This window comes from Sceloporus occidentalis, unplaced genomic scaffold, assembly GCF_023333645.1.
Source record: "Sceloporus occidentalis isolate IW3139 unplaced genomic scaffold, rSceOcc1.0.p SCAF_1, whole genome shotgun sequence".
Lineage (NCBI taxonomy): Eukaryota > Metazoa > Chordata > Lepidosauria > Squamata > Phrynosomatidae > Sceloporus > Sceloporus occidentalis.
Window position 1 is genome coordinate 66,198,205 of NW_028316981.1, and position 14,467 is coordinate 66,212,671.

Below are 14,467 nucleotides of genomic sequence, written 5' to 3' on the forward strand. Positions count from 1 at the left end.
AGTAGCACTGCCCTACAAAAACCATATTTGATCCACAAATAATTTATGTCAGTCATCAAGATCATATCATTAAATACTGTCAAATTCCTCACTCATGCATTCAGAAAGTTGTATTAGGGTAATGAACCTGGGAGAAAATGTTGGTTGTGTAAAGAAGCTCCTTTGGTGTATTAGAAGCTACCTTTGCCACATATCTCACACACTAGATATGCATGTACGTATGTGTCTGTCCATGTTCGTACACAGGGAGATCAGCTTGGAGCTTTCAAGTTATAGGCAAAGAAAAATATAAGGATGTATATGAATTTGAGTCAGTTGTTCTCTGAAATTTGCATAATCATGTGCTGCATACGTTGAAAGTACAAGTTATAAAGTTGTCCCATTTTGGAAGAAAGGTAGGATACATACAATAAATACATAAATAAATACATACATAACAGTAACACTGTATAAAGCAATCCAATTCATGTTTTATGCCCATCAGTAACATTAGGGTTACTGGGATTGTGTCTGTTAAGCAGTTTCAGTGAGATAAAGAGATCCTGTCAATTATTAAATAAAATGTAAAATATTAATCTAAGCTGTCCATTTGAGACAGGAGAAGAGAGGGGAGTAATCTTTCCCAAATGTCTTTAAAACACACAAAGTGACTTGCAATTCAATTTGATGAACATAGCAGTCAGATTGAAGCATTGTCTAACAATTATAATGAAATGTGGTTGCCTACAATAATAATGGGGAAAGGAAAATAAGTAGCAACCTGATTGTTCATGGGACACCTATATTATTTGCATAAACAGAACCTGGTCTGCCATATAATTTCGAAAATAGCAATTATTGCAAGCCATCTAATTGGACATGCGTTTGGTCACAAATTTTTGTGCAGTTTATGATCTAGGAGTAATTTATTGTAAATGTGAGTTAGTATTAGTCTTTATAATATATTATTTCTGTGTTAATGGAACTTGAATGAATATACAAACATGTTTGACTTCATCTGTTTTGCCTTCTGTGTTTAAAGCACATACCTCAGCAGCTTGGGTCTCCTGATGCAACAGAGTCAGACCTGTGAGATCTTCCAAGAAGGAATGTGAAGAATTAAAAACCTTTGCTAGAAAGTTGAAGCCTTCCCTTTCATATTGTTCAAGGACCTGAAAAAACAAAAAGAGGATGAAAATATACCCCAGAATCCGAGCCATCAAATTGCCTGTTTGCAATTTGCAAGAGAACAGCATAGCAAAATAATTTATTTAACCTTGTGTGTAATACAGAAATAGTTTTACTTATGCTAAAGGAGAATAATAAAAGTAATTTTATATTCTCTAAATACATATTGCAATACTCCACTTTTCAGGGACAGACATATATGAAATGAAATCCTAAGGCTGACTGAATCATTTGCACTTGTGAAATTCAGCAGTGCCTCTTGCATGCAGTGTCCTCTCTTGTCCCAGACTGCATCTGTACATAACAAGCATTATCTTGGTTAAGATGAATGAAGCAATTCCAGTGAGTGACGCATTAGAATACGTTATATTTTACTTCAGTTTAAACAAAACAGAGTTCTGCTCTTGACCCATGCACAGTTAAGCTTGATCCAGTTCTCTTTTTGTGGTTATTCATGTAACAATATTCATTTTGAAAACATTCTTTGAATAGTCATTCCCCTCATCCACTGATACCTTCAAGAATGTTTAACAGCACAGCTAGGCTTTCTACTATGGCAGCTATGAGGAATCTCATCTACAGCTACTGGTAAAATCTTCAGTAAAACAGGTTTGTGTATATTCTTATGAACTTCAGACACACGGAAGAACTGTGAATTGTTTCTAGCTAATTGGACTATATGTCAAAGAGTCCAGGAACCTATTCAGTAGCATTAACTAGCTAGTTAAAATAAAGCTTCCAAGTAACGTGAATGGTAAGGGCAATAACAGCAAACATAGTAAAATTCCAGAAAATGTGTTTCATGTTTTGAGCTGCATTATAGGAAACCTTAATTTTGCAAGCAAGATAGAGACTAGGGTGACACTGGCAGAAGACTCAGAGCAAATCTAACAGAACATGGGACAGAGCTGAAAGCTTACGTCATGGCAATTATTCTTTTCTGCCACCACTGTATCTTCAAGGAGCCACCCAGTGGAGCGGTTTCGAGTGGTGAGAGGTCTGTTACATTCTGGCCCCTGAGACGATAATATAAACCACTCAACAGGCTGCTGTGAAGAATATGGGTGGCACTTGACAGATAAAAGTGCTCAGGTCCATTCCTGCTCAGACATAGTGGATGTAACTTTGGTCCAGGAATAATGGGTTGTTTTTAATCTGCACAGCTGAAGGACGTGAACAGGATCCTTAGAGAAGTGAGAGCCATTACATGTCAGCTAGAACCTTTCCCTTCTTGGTTCATTAAAAGGGCCAGAAGGGGACTGGCCAAGTGTGAATAGAGCAGTCAAAGCCTCATTAGAACAAGGCACGGTTTCAACATGCGTAAAGGAGTGTAAGGCCTCTGTTGAAACACCATTTCTTGGATACCTCTATAAAGGAAAAATATCGGCTAGTGTCCAACATTCTGTTTTTTAGTAAGGTATTAGAGCATGTGGTGGCCTCCTAACTTCCGTGATACCTGTATGAGGCAGATTATCTTGATCTATTTCAGCCTGGTTTCAGACCAGACTATGATACAGGGATGGATTTAGTCACCTTTGTGGTTTATCTATGCTGGAAACTGGACAGAGGAGTGTGTCCCTGTTGGTTCTGCTGCACCTCTCAGCAGCTTTTGATATCACTGAACAAAGTGATATCTGGGCCTTTGAACTTCAACCTCAGATCTTCAAAATGACTTATAGATAATGCCTTTTTCCTGGTTGCCATCCACCTCACCTCAGAACCTATATCACCACACAAAACAGGAGTACCTAAAATACAATGTTCTGTTCCAAATAGAGAAAGATCACTTTTCTTGCTTGGAAAAGTATGATAGAAGGGTTGAAAACAGAATTTAGGCAAGGTACCAAGAAGGTGTTAAGACTAAGGCACTGCAAAAATTAGGTGATTCTAAACAGGAATTGGGGTTTTGTGTGGTGTTGCATAGGATGCTCAGACTTCATGTATGGCAGCTCCCTCAAAACCTTCTGATAGTGCCTAGAGAAACATTATACTTTATAAACAAGTGTATATACACATTTTTAAATGTTTGAGAGGGTTTTTTATATGCTTTCTTAACATTATGTTGTTATATACTGCCCCAAAATTATTTCTATTCTGTGCAACAAAATATTTTTATTCTATTTTATGCAACAACTTCTCGCAGCTGCCTTTTTCATAACATAGCACTTGGAATAATCCACATGGCATGGCGCCACATTCCCTAATAATGTTACTGTAACTCTTTCCCAGTGATTATTTTTATTAAAGATGCTATTCATCTATTTTGAAGGCAGCACAACAAAAATGCATAATGGAGGCCAGAGTTTGCTTGCAGATAGAATCACAGACATTTCTCTCTCTCTCTCTCTCTCTCTCACACACACACACGAGACACTTGTAATTAAGATTTAAGTGATTCAGTGTGGATAGGGGGCAAAGGAGTCAACCGTCTTCCAAACTGTAGCCCTCTATCACCTTTGAACATAGGGTAGACAGTCCTCTGGAAGGATGGGCAACACAACATAGTGGGCTATGTATAATACACCCATGCCATTCCATAAGTAAAAGTGCCATCTTGCACAGAGGGTGTTTAGTGTAAGGAACATCACCTTGGATTCTAAAAAATGTTTCAGATATTCACATATAAAAAGAAAAAATAACCCAAGGGTATAGAATAATAACAAATTTCCTGGATTTCAACATTCTATTCCACTCCAACAATTCTATAAATAAGCTTTATATTGGAGGCCTCAATACTACTTTGTACTGCATCTGAAGAACTAGATTTACAGCCATGAAAATTCATGCTAAAATAAAAAGCAGTTAGTCTCAAAGGTGTTGCCTCGTGCCTTTCCCCCACTCCTTCTCCTTTATTCCTTTGTATGCATCAAATCTAAAGGTAGTGATGTCCTTATGTTGGTCCCTTAAAATCTTAGGTTATGCTCAGGAGATCTTAGGTGTAACTGTTGCTCAAATTTAATCCTGGAGAAGTGAATTCCCATTCCTTGGGTTATGTTCTCCCAGAGACAAAGAACATTGGCAGGTAGCCAGACATAAATTCCCCTGGTTTTAAACAAATGAAATTTTAAACATTATTTGAACATACCCAGCTCTTTCTTCCTTCTTTGTGTTTAGTATTCTACCATCACTGGTTGAAATGCACATGTTACTCATCCTGTTTTATTTCGTATATGCATATCTGTCTTCTTTCTCTGACATCTGAGCTGCCTGACTTTATACGTGCTGAAATAACACATTTGTTCAGAGACATTTGTACACCTGGGCTGCTGTTCACAACCCAGAATGTTTATGCTGGACATTTACTTGGAAGTCAATGAATTTATGAATATAATTCCTCTTGGGATGTTTTTTTTTAACTTTTTCCACAACATTAAATGCAGCTCCTCTTGGGAGCATAATCTCAATATTCAACAGTTGCTTTTTTCAGATTCTACAAAAAGATTCTAACACTTCTTTATAAACTTCTCACTATTTGCTCTGAATAGTTCCTGAACAGGATTGCACCAAAAATGTGATCATGATAATCTCTGTCTGTATTGTTTATCACCCCCATTTATTTGCAATACCCTCTCACACACACAAACACTCCTTTTGCAGCTGAGTTTCACTCTGTATAGCAGGAAGAGAAAGACAGCTGTCAGGAAGAGAAAGACAGCTGAATGTTGTCCCAAAAGAGTGTACTCAGAGAACTTCAAAATATATTTACACTAGTTTCATAAAAGCTATACTGTATAAACAATGCTCACCTAACCAATTTATGCACTTAAAAGACAAGCTGTGATCGCCATTAGAGTTCAGAATATCTGCCCTAGAATCTTAGGCACAATTTCTAATAGTTTGGGTTATGGAGAACTACCAAGCTGTAATAATGATTTAGCATGGAGGTAGATTTCTTGTCCATACAAATGAACTTCTATTTTCATAGTTCTCAAATGAATAGGTACACTCTACAATAGGTACACTCCAATATGCACCCCTCCCTACCTATGTGAATTAAATCCTAGCTGTGCATAAATTCACAATATGGTCTCAGGCAAGTCATATTCCTCATTTTCCTGTATATAATTATTTCCTAGGATGGCCAAAAAGTCAAAAAAGGATTTTAGAAAACAGTTTACATACAGTGCTTTTTGTTTGGAGTGCTTTGAAAAGAAGTGTAATAATGAAGCAATGTATAACAGGCAATAGCAGCATTCCACTTCTTACCTCTCTGCATGTGAACTCAAGTTATGTCTTCTTATCACTCTGGATTTGAGAAGACATAACTTGGTTTCAAGCTTGATTTGCTCTTCACCTCATTCATTTGTCTTTTGGTCAGTCCATGATATGTATCTGTAGAACTCTCCTCCAGCACATTTCAAATAAGTTGAATTTCTTCCTGTCAGCTTTCTTCACTGTGCATCTTTCAAAGCCATACAAACAAATCAGAAATACTCTGCATAGATGATTCTGACTTTGGTATTTAAGGATTTAATGTCTAGATCAAGGGAAGTAATAGTGCCACTCTATTCTGCTTTGGTCAGGCCCCACCTGGAATACTGTGTCCAGTTCTGGGCACCACAATTAAAAAAGGACACTGAGAAACTGGAGCGTGTTCAAAGGAGGGCGACTAAAATGGTGAAAGGTCTGGAAACCATGCCCTATGAGGAACGACTTAGGGAGCTGGGGATGTTTAGCCTGGAGAAGAGAAGGCTAAGAGGTGATACGATAGCCTTATTTAAATATTTGAAGGGATGCTATGTTGAGGAGGGAACAAGCTTGATTTCTGCTGTTCCAGAGACTAGAACATAGAACAATGGATGCAAGCTCCAGGAAAAGAGATTCCACCTCAACATTAGGAGGAACGTCCTGAGAGTAAGGGCTGTTGGACATTGGAACACACTCCCTCAGAGTGTTGTGGAGTCTCCTTCCTTAGAGGTCTTCAAACAGAGGCTGGATGGCCATCTGTCAGGGATGCTTTGATTGTGATTTCCTGCATGGCAGGGGGTTAGACTGGATGGCCCTTGTGGTCTCTTCCAACACTATGATTCTATGATTCTAGAAACAGCAAAATTACAAGAATCAACTTATTTAGATACAGGCATAGAGACCATGAAGGGATTAAATGTACAGAAAACCAGATTTTTTTCTTTACAAAGGATGGTTTTGAGGCACTAGGAAGTTCATCACAACTAAATAAGCTACATATAAATGAAATATGTAAACATATATTTTTATATATTTGTTTTTTGTTTTATTTTTTTCATTTTAGTTACTCTTTGTTCACTGTTTTGTATGTATATATGTATTTTGTATGTGTGTATATTTTTATGTTTAAATTAATAAAAAAGTTAAAAAAAAAAAGAAGGCTCCTTTTTCAGCCAACAAAAAGTCAGATTTTTCACCAGTGTCATGGCTTTGCAGCACTTCTGCAGCATACAGTGTATAAACACCGCTCTGCCTGAGTGCTGCAGAGCTGCCCACTGTGTGGTCAGGTGGGCAGCTTCACGGCAGCTTCCTGTGTCATCTAAACGACACGCCCCCCCAAGCCACTGGGAAGATGCTGTAAATGGGCTGGCTGTTTCGCCCCTAAGTTACAAAAGTATGTGCAAAGTAATCTGTGTGAAGAAACAGACAAAAACAACAAAAAAGATAGAGCAAGGTATGTCTTTCAGAGATGTGAGAAATCAAAGGAAAATGTAAACCAAGAATAGATATGCTATATGACCAACAAGGATAATAGCAGGAAAAAACAGAGATGATGAAAGCAATACAATTAAAAACTAAATAAAGGTAATGAAAGAACAAGAGGTTCCTTCAAGGAAGAACCTTCAGCAAGGAACTCAGAATTTTAGAAAGTGAAGTGGGAACTACTCTCAAACTGCTTTATCACACTAGGGGGCAAACAGGATTTAAATGAGAGTTAAACTAGAGAAAACCAGGAAATGTCGTGTGATAAACATCAAGCATTTCCTGGTTTTCTCTAGTTTAACTCTCGTTTAAATCCTGTTTGCCCCCTAGTGTGATAAAGCAGAAAGCTTGGGGAGAAATAAATCACTGCTCAATTCATTCAAATTCTAACAAAACTATCCCAATAAACATGGAAAACAATGGTCTGCAGACTACATATACTTATTCTTCAGTCCTCACAAATGGGAACACTGTGGATTGTGCTAACTTTTGGAGCAGCTTGTTAAAATATTTGTTAGATTTTTTTCATTAATATGCCTGAAATTCTAGATTTCCTGATCAACCCTGAATTTGTTCCAATACTTTAATCAGTTGATAAGGTTGTTAGCATTTGTTTGGGATAAGGTCTCTCTCTCTCTCTCTCTCTGCCAGATTCAATAAGACATGAAAATTATGATGGGAAGAAAAGCATCACACATTCAGCAGATGTTGTCTTGTTTTAATCTGCCTACAAGAAAATGTTGTACCTTTGTCAGGCATGGAATGTGTATGTATGGGCATTTATTTGCTCAGCCGAAAGCCCTCATACAGTCATGGTACGTTTAGAATGTCAGCCCCTTTAGGACTGGAAACTAGTGGTCTCCCCCTCAACTTGTGTGTTTTGGATTTCAAGGGGAGTAAGTCATAGCAAGTCTTTCTCCTTCATTAATTTTTACATATTCTGTTTTCTGACAATATTATTTGAAATTAGCGACAATAAACATTTTTATATCCCTTTAGGATGTTTTCTGCTGAACAGCCAGAGTAAATGTGCCAAACAGCCACAGAGCAGCAGCAGTAGTGGTAGCTGACACTAGCAGAAGATCTCTAGGAGACAATAGCAGTGGCACCATAACTAATGCTTGTTAGTACTGCATAGAGGTAGCCATGGTAAAGTCCTTCTGAATGACTTTTACCATAAAAACTCTTATGATGGGACAATTCAAAATGGAAAAAAAGAGCCAGAACATGAAACACTCAAGTAAGATGGCACTCAATGAGTTACTAGGACAACTATGAGATACTAGGGATACTGTCGGGGATGCTTTGATTGTGATTTCCTGCATGGCAGGGGGTTGGACTGGATGGCCCCTGTGGTCTCTTCCAACTCTATGATTCTAACTATGAGTGGTATTGTGGCTAATGAATGCAACTGTTCAGTAACTTGTGCACACAGACAATGAAAACTACTATAATCATCCATGCAAAAAAAGGAGATGACAATAAAAAGAAGAAGAACAAGAAAACTCTTCCACAAAATCTGAGAAAGCCAAGGCAAACTGAGGCCAAGAATGGGGATAATCGGTAGGGGAACACATGGCCAAGTAGAAATTAAAAGGAGCCAGGCAAGACTGCATTTTATCACCCTACCTGCTTAATTTGTACACTGAACATATAATGCATAAAACTAAATTAGACTTTGAGGAAGGAAGCATGAAAATTGGAAGAAGGAACAGCAACACAGCAACAATTTAAGATATGCACAGGACAACATACTAGTAGCAAAGAAACAGCAAAGACTTGGAACAATTACTGAAGAAAGTCAAGGAAAAAAGTGGATAGGCAGGTCTAAAGTTGAACACTAAAAAAACAAAAGTAGTGACCATAGATGAAAGTAGATAATGAAGATACTGAGAAACTGAGACCTCTTTCATAATTTGACTCCGTCATTAATCAGAATTGAGACTGCAGTCAAGAAATTTGAAGAGGACGACGATTTGGAAGGACAGCTATGAAGGAACTAGGCAAGATTCTGGAGTGTAAATATATATACAACAATTGAATACTAAAGTTAGGGTTGCCCATGCCATGGTGTTAGGAAAAAAATAAACGTGTTTGTGATATGGCACTGGAGAATGTCTACAGGTAGTATGGACTACTAAAAAGACAAATAAATGGGTCAAAAGAAAATCAACCCTGAACTAGGAGCTAAGATGACAAAACTGAGACAGTTGTATCTTGGACACATCATGATAACACATGAAACAACAGAGTAGACAATAATGTTTGGTAAGGTGGAAGGCAGTAGGAAAAGAAGAAGATTGCATTCCAGATGGATAGACTCAGTGGTGTCCCTGGTTAGTGTGTTACCTGTTGCGGACAGCTGCTGACAGATTCTCTTGCCTCCTCTCCCTCCCCAGCCACTGTATCACCCTGGCCAGGCAAGTAAGTCAGTGGGAGGGAGGGGACAGAAGGAATGTCTTCACCCCTCCTGATGCTCTGTCACAGGACTTCCTCCCCAGGGAGAAAGCCCAGAAATGGAGCAGCTAGGAAGAGTTTGTGTTTGCCTCTCCTGCTCCAAAGGGGGAAGAAGGCCCAACCAGGTGTCACACTTTCCCTGAAGTGTCACATGATACAGTCCACACCTCCTGCAAGCTCCCAGTGATGCCACTGGATAGACTCAATCAAAGAAGCCATGGCCTTCCAAGACCTGAGGAGGACTTTTGATGACAGGGTAACTTGGAGGTCTCTCATTCATAGGGAGACACAGTGCTGGATGCTTGGACTGCAGCTTTTAATAAGCCCAATTTTCCACATGGTTCAAGTGAGAAATCCTCATATCTCTAAGATGCATTCCTGCCTTTTCACACAACCTAGTTTTAGATCTAGTTGCTCAACAGACAACATACAGCAAGATTAGCCATGGACTGAACTTGGGATCCCTAGCTTCTGATTAGACTTTTCTCAACGTATCAGTACCAGAGTTTTGTCCATACTCATTGCCACTTTCCACATCTGAAGATAAAATGCCCCTATTTGCATGAAGGTTTTCTACATCAACAAGAACTCAGGTTTTCCCAAGGTTTTGCTCCTTGTGAATAGGAACCTCTTAGACACTTCATTTTCCACTTGAGGAAGTAGGAGATACGGGGGGAGGGGGGGGTACTGTCTTATAATTAAAGAAGACAAGGTAACACCTAAATATCCTGCTGTCGCAGCCAGGAACAGATGTCTCTCATGAAGGCTAGGCCAATCTCAGTCTACCATGTTCATAACCCAAGAAATAATTCATAACATGAATTTTACGAGTCATATAACACAACTCACTTATGGATTCCTTGTTTATTAGTGTGAGAATACATGACTGCATAAGCAAAATTACATCTGTATTTATTATTTTATACAAAAGGATACACAGCCATTATATAAGTTTATTACTGTAATAATAAAAGATAAAACTTATGAAACTGACTGCAGGCCAGGTGCAAACAGGAAAAGGGGGAGAGAAAAGAAAAGGTCTATGTTAAAATATTTTTGATTGTTACTGACAACAAGCCAGCAAAGGCATCATTTTTGGCTGCAGTCCCCAAGTGCTGGGATACAGTACTTTCTCCTCACTTTCCTGTAATTACTATTTTAAATAAAAACAATCAGTACTTGGAATAAAATATCCTCAGATGATGCAACTATAAAAGCTTCCTGTTATAATCCATCTATAAGGACTGCTGTTTTGATATAAGTAGGATGATCTGCAGTATTATGAAAAGTGTTTGGTTTATTCTCCGTTTGCTGTAAAAGAGCTCATAAATGTCAGTACTGAAATGTAATGCAGATTATTTCTGTGGTGTGATTGATGGCAAGCAGAAATATCTGCCTACTGTATGGCATGTTCGAAAGGTATCTTGCCAAGCAAACGATGCTTCTCCACTCCATCTCATTTTATTTCAGTTTCCACTTTTGGACTGCAAGACTCTTTATAAGTTTCAAATATCACTCATTTGTGTCATTCTGGCTTGTAACAGTCTCAAGAGAGTCATATGCTGGCTGCACTTCCTGGCACAGCTATTCTGTTCATTATTCCTATGGAAAAAGAGTTTCATACCATCCATACTGGGTGGGTTAAAATATGCAGTACAGATCTAACTTTGAATTAACTTTACTGGATAGAAAACTACATGAAACAGAAATTAAGTAATACAGTTAACAAAAACAAACTACATACTACAAACTACAAATTACCAACCCCCCCCCCAAAAAAAACCTCTGCAACTAACAGAACAAAAAGAGAAAAGATTGCTCCAATTATCTTTTCTGCAGGTACATTTAATCTTTAAATTCAACCCTTCTTTATCTTACCTATTAATTGCATTTTGTCTAGCTTTAGCAGCTTTGTCTTTACTAACTTTCCAAGAAAGCTTTCCAAAGGCTGTTCTTTCCAGATTCAGGACACTGCAAGAGTGGGATGTCTTAACTTCTGGTATTTTTTTGCTAATTGCTTTCATTATTTTTATGTAGCTAGATCTCTTCTTTATCTTTCCCTCTACCCCAAAAGATGATAATGGCAACACTATCAGTTTATGGTCTGTAGCTGTAACATTGAAATATGTTACAGGTTGAGCTTCCCTTTACCAAAATGGGACCAGAAGTGTTTAGCATTTCAGATTTTATTTATTTATTTATTTATTTATTTATTTATTTATTTGGATTTTGGAATACCTGAATTTGTATATTAAAATACTTAGTGAATGAGGAAAAAAGGGTTTGTCACACATCCAATGCTCCTTTTCTCAAGGTGCCAGAAATTTGAGAGGGAACAGAGAAGAGGGAAGGCTGGGAGGACTCAGGTTCCTGCAGCTCACACAAAGCCCCTGTAAAAAAGCAGATGGCCCAGATGCTTCCCCAGCTATCAGTACACTTTCAGCACTTTTAGGAAAGTATGTAGCCCTTATCGCTGGGAAGGGAGAGACCCAATAATACCAGAAAAGTGTGGCCACACTCAACATTACCAGACCTATTAAGAGGGGGGGGGGGGGCCAAGGGAATTAAGACCCCAACCATGATCTAATTGCTGAGGGGGGCATATAATCAAATACTGTACCTGTAAATAAAATAATCTAGACCAGTGTGATTTGAAGTGGTGGTCTGTGAACCAGTGACAGTCCATGAGCTATACATTGTTGGGTCATGGTAAGTTTCCAAGACAGAAACAACTGTAGTTAACAAGCACAAAATAGTGAGATCCCTGGCACACTGGGGGAAAACTCTGCCAGGTCCCTACATCAGATAACTTGAAAAGCTCTGCTCTAGAATATGCCACTGGTCAATCAAAAAAATAAAAGAAAATGAAGCACAACAGACTAACTGCTCATTCCAAAGGGCTTCTGCAGCTATGGAGCAAGCAGAGGTATGTACATGTAGAATCACAGAATCCTAGAGCTGGAAAAGACCACAAGGGCCATCAAGACCAAGCCCATTCTGTCATGCAGGAATACACAATCAAAGCACTACCACCAAATGGTCATCCAACATGTGTTTAAAAACCTCCAGAGGTGGAGACTCCACCATCCTCTGAGGCAGCATATTACACTGTTGAACAACCTCCTAAAGGAGAGGGGATGAGATTATGGGGATCCATGGAATACTTTTAGGATGAAATGCAAAGTTGATGGTAGAGTAGCTATAAATTGTTACAGATTAGCTACTAGACACATCAGAAGGTACAATCCAACTATCGAATCAGCATGAGAAGCAGGGGCCAAGTCAGCTTGAGACCACTTTAACTGCCCAGGCTCAATGCTAAGGAATTATGGGGACAGTAGTTTTTTGAGATATTTAGCCTTCTGTCAGAGAGGTCTGGTGCCACAATAAACTACAATTCCCAGGATTCCCTAGTACTGAGCAAGGGCAGTTAAAGCGGTCTCAAATTGGATTATTTCTGCAGTATGTTTTGGACCTCTGTGCAACCTCTAGCAGTTGTACCTCAGTCAGTGCCTTATATTATTTTCTTATTTGCTAGTCCTAATTCCTTAAGTTGTCATGCTATATAGTTTTTTTTACTGCTGCCTCATATTTAATGCTACTCCCTATTTATAATTAGATATTGCTTTTTACCTTCTTGTCTATCATTTCAGCAAATTTTAAATGTTCTTTCCTTTTGAGTATGCTGCTGGTTCAAAAATCATTATCCTAGGCCACTGTCACTATATATCCAGTGGGGATCAGAAAAAGATGCAATTTTCACCATTTAGGTATTGGTAAATACCGTGGATTCTTATAGTCTTCGTTTTGTCTGTGATGAAATCTTTCATCAGACAGGAAAACCATGGTTCTAGTGTTACAAAGAAGGAGGAAAACCTTTGTATTCCTTTTTTCAGACTGTGCACACTTTTATAAATTTCCATTGTGGTCCTTCTTGACTGTCTTAAACTAAAAATAGTTAAAGCATGTAACTCTTTTCTCATAGGGGAGTTGCTTCACCATCACCATCTCACTTCCCAATCACTTCTGCTGTCCTTTGCTTCTCATTTGCCAGATTTGCAATATGTCTTCTGAGATACTATTGTGAAACCCTGACTTTATGGGTTCTGGCAATTAAACAACTCTTTAAGCCTTGCAAGCACACACATTATACTTCAAACCTGGCAACAATAAGGGAGATTAGTGTCATCACAGAATACATATGCATTAATGAAATGAAGGTTCAAGATGTTTTTTTAAATTATTTGGGAAAACATCCATGGAGGAATAGCAAAACAGAAAACAAAAAATATGAACAGTCTTTAGAATGTAATATATTTGCTTAGAGACCAAAACTAAAACAATCAGGCTGTTTACACAAGTCAGATTAAGAACATGTTAAAAAACCCCAACACAAATTGCAAATATATATTTTGGCTATTAAAAATGTATCTTCCAAGCAACACATCACCTTTTAAAAAGGACTTCATTCTGAAGTTTGTTTACAAAAATACAGCAAAGTACACACTAGATTCACAAACATTCTTTCAAACAGGCACTGATCAGATCTAGACCTTAATTTAGCTGCTACATCATGTGCCCTGACAATGTATCCTAAAACCCATGTAGATATACACTCTATCCTACACTGCAACAGCTGACCTCTGGATTAAATTCAGGGTTCAAACAGTGCTGAAAGATTAATAGATAGACACACAACTTTCTACACCTAACTCATAATCCATCAATTAAAACATGGGTCTATTAATTGAAATATTGTAATATTGCTGGAAGATTTTAAATAAAATATGTTTAAACAATTTAAAATTTAAAAGAATAAAATAATGTAAGCAACTGAAAAGCATATTAAACAGTCAGAACAATGTAAAAATATGAAATGTTAAAAAGTGAAAAAAATCTAGAACCATTTATATAGGTTTGGATGAAATCATTAGCATCTAAAGGTTTTAACAAAGGATCGTTTAATAAGGATTTAATGAGAATGCAACATTTTAACTAGTGTCAAAATGAAACCGACATCAGTATCAATCAGGCCTTTAAGTGAAGAGCATTCCACAACTAAGGTGCCACAACTGATAAAGTCCCTCTACAAATCGCAAATAGTGCATTGTTTTCAGTGCGGAGTCAGAGAAAAGATCTTTTCCAGCAGATCTCAACCCTTGGAAGCTATATA

At 37.9% G+C, this 14,467-nt stretch overlaps 1 protein-coding gene across 2 annotated transcripts in view; it reads right to left on the reverse strand.

Annotated features, from left to right (window-relative positions):
- LOC149321514 (ubiquitin-like modifier-activating enzyme ATG7) overlaps positions 1-14,467 on the reverse strand; it is a 171,749-nt gene that overhangs the window by 75,705 nt on the left and 81,577 nt on the right. For both annotated transcript variants that reach the window (XM_089523475.1, XM_089523468.1), the window contains exon 17: positions 1,029-1,151. In XM_089523475.1, the coding sequence (XP_089379601.1) occupies positions 1,029-1,151 (123 nt within the window). The remainder of the gene's footprint in view (positions 1-1,028; positions 1,152-14,467) is intronic.